General features: G+C 40.7%; 1 protein-coding gene across 8 annotated transcripts in view; it reads right to left on the reverse strand.

The window, feature by feature from the left end:
- The window catches only part of dachd (dachshund d), a 114223-nt gene that overhangs the window by 6315 nt on the left and 102819 nt on the right, over positions 1-5089 (reverse strand). For all 8 annotated transcript variants that reach the window (XM_020609234.1, XM_020609240.1, XM_020609239.1 and 5 more), the window contains one exon: positions 3049-3194. In XM_020609234.1, the coding sequence (XP_020464890.1) occupies positions 3049-3194 (146 nt within the window). The remainder of the gene's footprint in view (positions 1-3048; positions 3195-5089) is intronic.

Raw genomic sequence — 5089 nt, forward strand, 5'->3', positions numbered from 1 at the left:
TGTTTAAGAGTTTCAAAAGGAAGTGACAGCAAGACACAGTAAGTCTGTCACAGCACTGTACTACCCACAGGAGTGAAGCAGAACAGAAGAGCCAAAACCGACTGCTGCTCCATGATTACTCTCTGGCATATTACAACCTTATCTGCTTTTATCTGTGAAGATGTCATTATCTTTTCGCTGCTGCTACAAGATCTAGTAACATGAACATACATCTGCAGTATCAAAGTTGTTCGAATAGCAGTTTTTAAAATAATGATTAATGAAAGCTAATGTGAGAGTGCTGGGTATGTCTGACCCCTTTTGGTCAAAGCTGTGAAATACAGGTGGAGACTTTACATGTTTGTTTGCTTGACTGACATGTTATAGCTATTGGAACCAAACTAAAAGTATGCTTGCTTGACTGGGAGATGTGGATGAGAAAGGAAACACATTCAATTGAAATCTTTCAAATAAACTCCAGTGTGTTAAACAGAAGTAAACGGTTTATATGGCCAGCTTCTTTACAGTCAGTTTTAACTCCTTGTTTTTTTATGTTTCATACTTCTCCTACATCCTCTCAACTCCACAGCTGACAGCTGTAACTGGACCCGTAGAAAGCCACAATAACAGTCTTTGTGGCACACTGTCAAGCTCGTCACATGGCACGGCAGGAATGAATAATGTGAATGACAAGTATCTCATCATTTATCAGTTACATTACTGCTATTCTAAATATACTCCTGACAGTTCAAAATTGAAAGATACTGTGTTCTCACGTGTAAGCTGTACAGTACTATGGCCATTTTCATAACAATTATTCCCCATGCACATGCAATTATATCAAATGCACTGGGGTATATCTTACTAATTGTTGATTCTTCTGACCCCAATTTATTCTAAGTTGCTTTATCTTAATTTTCTGCTTGGTTTCATTTTGTTGATTTGTATAGAAATAGTCAATGCGAAGATCATTATCAAAAATGACTTAGTGGAGTTTCTGGAGTGGGTTTACTTGTGATTTTCTAATTACCATGCAGAGCCAAAGGACAGGCAGGACTCTGACCAAGGTTACAAGTGCAATGAGAAGGGCAGTAGTGTACACACATCATCACACCCAGACAGAAGGCAAATATATTCACCTTTCTGACTGAGGCTGTGTGAGCTGAGGCCTAAATGGCACTCTGAGTAGATGACTATTGTTAAGATGCGAGTGTGTCTGTGCTTCTTGCATGCATGTTTAGTATACTGGAAAGGGGAGGTGAATGATGGCCACTTTTCTGACTAAAAATGGCTCTTATGTAATCATGATGATGATTTTTTACCAACATAATTTAGCATTAAGCTGTGGAGAAACCTTGGAAGTGTTATAATTCATTGGCAGACTAAGTCATTATGCTTTTAGAGCTCTGGCAAAAATAACATAAAAAAATAATAAATGAACCAAAAATTTAGATATAATGGCACTTTTCTGAAATCACAAAGAAAGCATTCACCTGGCTATAGAGAATGTGAGGTTGTCATCAGGCAGTGTTGCATTCTGGGGTAAATGCACTATGTTTAGAGCCTCACACTCACAATCAATCATAGATATATACACTATATACATCTATAAGTTACTTAAATATATAAATACTATCCCATACAGCTAGATAAAATAACAGATGCTTCAGCTACGTCCAAGTCAATTTTAGTATTCACTGGGAGCACAGACAGGACAGCCCTCATTCACTGATGATAAACATAGATTGTAATTAGAGTTCAAAATGATTTGTATGGTTTTCACTTCTGCCACATCTACAGTGTTGGTGTGGTTAAGTTTAGCTAATTGAAACTACTTGGTTAAATCTAACAAAAAAGATTCTCTATCTTTTGCCACCTTCTGACTATATCTCACTGTCTTTTGCAGTAGATGGAGTTAGAGATGAACTTACATGCCCTTCTTAGGTAATGTCTGTAAAAAACTTCAGTGATAGTTACATAAATAGTACTGTAAGTTTGCCATTATTATTAAGGGAAACCATTGCTGTCTGTTAGTGGGAAGCAGGGTTTATAAAACCTTTCCCAGAACCCCTTGAGGTTGTGTACATAGAGGCCTGGCTACATGAGGGTAAAGGTGGAGTGTAAAAAGCTGTTTTACTGTATAAATGTCAGACAAAACTGAAGTTGCTCCAAACAGTGTGATACAGGAGGTTATGTATATCAAAATTAGTGTTGTCGATTGATCAAAATATCCAATCACAATTAATCGCATCATTGCTCACAGGCGACCTGCGATTAATCGCATATTGATCACACTTTTTTATCGGTTTCAATGTACCTTAAAGAGACCCAGAGGTAACTGTGATTACTCAGAGAAGTCAGTAGTCGAGGTAACTGTGATTACTGAGAGAAGTCAGTAGTTTCAGGTGAGTGCAACCATGTTTGTCTGTTCCAATGCCTTGTTCACATTAGCTTTCTTGTCTTCATACAAGTTGTGTATCTTGGTTAGAGTGGTGGCGCTCAAAGGCAATTACTGCATGCAGTCTTTGGATGAGATGTGAATTATTCCAAACAGACCCTCGTCCTCTACAATATTAATCGGCCTGTAAGCTATAGCCACCCACTTAGCTATTGCTGTTGATAGTTTGCTGCTTAGAGTTGTCCAGGCGTCTCCGCTGCAAACTCTCCAGCTGGTCTGCCTTTTTGCAAGGGGGGAGGGCTCTCTGCATCAGCTGTGTGCTTGGCCAAGTGCTATTTGAGACTCGACGTACTCTGGTAGTAACTCAATTCATATTGACAGTAAATGCAAATAACTTTACTCTTGTCGAGAGAACCGCTGTGCAGGGCTTTGACGCTGAACTTGCATTCAAAAGACCCTTTTCTTTATCCATTTCTGCTCACTTCTGCTGCTGCATTGCTTCCTGATTTCCCAAACTACAGGGTGGGCTGAGGGCCATAATCACAGAATGTGCATGCATTAATCACGCATAAAACATTTTTGTGGCATTAAAAGGAATTAGAATTAACTTGTTATTATTGTGTTAACTTTGACAGTCTCAATCCAAATGTTCACAATTCAGTTTACTCTACCTGTATGTTGGTGAGGAGAGTCTCTATTGACGACAAGCCATCTGGAAACAGAAATGGCGAGGGGAAGCCAGGAGGCAGAGTCTGTCCAGCCAGCGACAACCTTTCATAGCTATCTCTTGCTGTTGGGGTGCACATTGTGTTGTCCTCTGCAAAAACAATAACAATAAAACTGATTAATCTTTCATAAAAAGTAAGTACTATTTGTGCAACTTGAAAACAAGAGAAGTGATAATGTTAATAGTTTTTGGTCCTGCTGACACTGTTGACCCCGACTTGAACCGAAGAGCAGCAGTGAGCGGGGCTGTATTGATCTCCAGCAGCCAATCCCAGCTCTCCTCTCTTCTCAGAAATATTATGGACTGGTCCCTTTGAGATTCCTTTGTATTGCTTTTTCTCAAGCACAAGACCTAAGTCTGGGGTTAAACAATATCAACTCAGACATAAATCCAGCTCTCCTATTTAAGAGATGTCATGTGGACTCTAGAATCAGAAGCAGGCCCACAGTGTGACCCCAGAGGCTTGGGCTTCCTTTGTGAATGCATGCACAGGTTCCTGTCAAACCTAAGATGACATCATTCTCCATTCATCAACGGCAGAGGGGTAGGGCCCTGCCATCTGCTGTCCAGCCTCTCCACCGGGCCTCAGAGGAGGGAAAGACGAGCGGGCGAGGGAGGGAGAGAAAGCAGGAGGCAGACCGGCAGACACAGATACAGCCTGGTCAAACTAAAACAGTATGTCAGACACTGGCGTTTGTTGCCCCATCAGATCTGACACATGTTTTTGTCCAGTGAGCTTTTATCAAGCCAGCAATTTGTAAGTGCTACCATCTTGCAGAGAGACAGTTTATTAAACACATCCAGCCTTCACAGGAAGTCTGCACTATCAGCCGTTTAATTGTTAATTTAACAAAAGGGGGAAATTTTTTTATTTGTAATGTGGAACCCTGGCTGTGTTGTGCACAGCACCTCTCTGCTCTCATCCAGTATTCATATCTGTTTATGTGGCAGGCTGAATCTTGTACAAACAGCGAGCGGAGCTGAACAGCCCTGCCTCTCCCTCCCATCAATATTCACCAACGCCAGCCAAGTGCTGGGAACAGCTGGTCTTACATTAATTAGTTTAAAGTATTTATTTCACCCATCCTCAGAGCAGATTGAGCAAAAACATTGGAGATTATTTCAAGCATCTGCAAATGCCCTGGAAACATCTCTGCGCCAAAAGTCGAGTGTTAGGATTCACAGTTTAGGTTTGTAATTTGGAGAACTTTTTTTCTGAGAGGGGAAGATGTGAAATATGCACCACTGGTCCGTGGAGAGAGTAAACAACCTTTCTCCTTTTTCAGATGGAGTTCACTCCTGTTGATTAATTAGAATGGATGGTTGCCTAATGGATTAAAATTTGTTTATAATTTGACTTCATAAAAATAATGAATTGCCTACTTTTAAGAAGCCACTCCTGTGGTAATTTGTTTTGTTTGGTGCAGACCTGTCTGCATTTTCATGTGGGCGTCTGGGTGGAGACATAAAATGCACTCTCCTTATACAGTGGCACAACATGAAAGTCCCATTTTATCTCAATAAAATAACTAATCAAAGATCAAAAGCATTACAGTTGATGCCAGCTCAGGTTGATATAGATGTATTGCATGCATTATGTGCATGCATCACCCACCTCCAATAAAATCACCATAACAACTAGAGATGTTAGTAGACCTCGGGGAAAGGTCTGCTGTTGTAGCTTTGTAATTGATTTGTACTGTAGGCACTTTGTCCCTTATTTAGTGTTGGCATTAATCATAAATCATTGCTTTAACAAACTCCGGCTTCCCACTCAGCAGGTCTCCCCTCCGACACAATGTTGGATCACACGGAATATTTGATGGCTTTGTTGCAGGGGAAACAACCTGTCATGCTCTGGGAAAAGCAAACAGCGTGTTTTGTTCGACAGACTCCAACTACCGTACAGCACCTCTTGTCAGATAACATTTCCCCCAGGAGCGATGCATAAATAACAGCCCCCCCCCCTGCAAAAAAAAGCTGAT

The sequence above is a fragment of the Monopterus albus genome, unplaced genomic scaffold (assembly GCF_001952655.1).
Source record: "Monopterus albus unplaced genomic scaffold, M_albus_1.0 scaffold99.1, whole genome shotgun sequence".
NCBI lineage: Eukaryota > Metazoa > Chordata > Actinopteri > Synbranchiformes > Synbranchidae > Monopterus > Monopterus albus.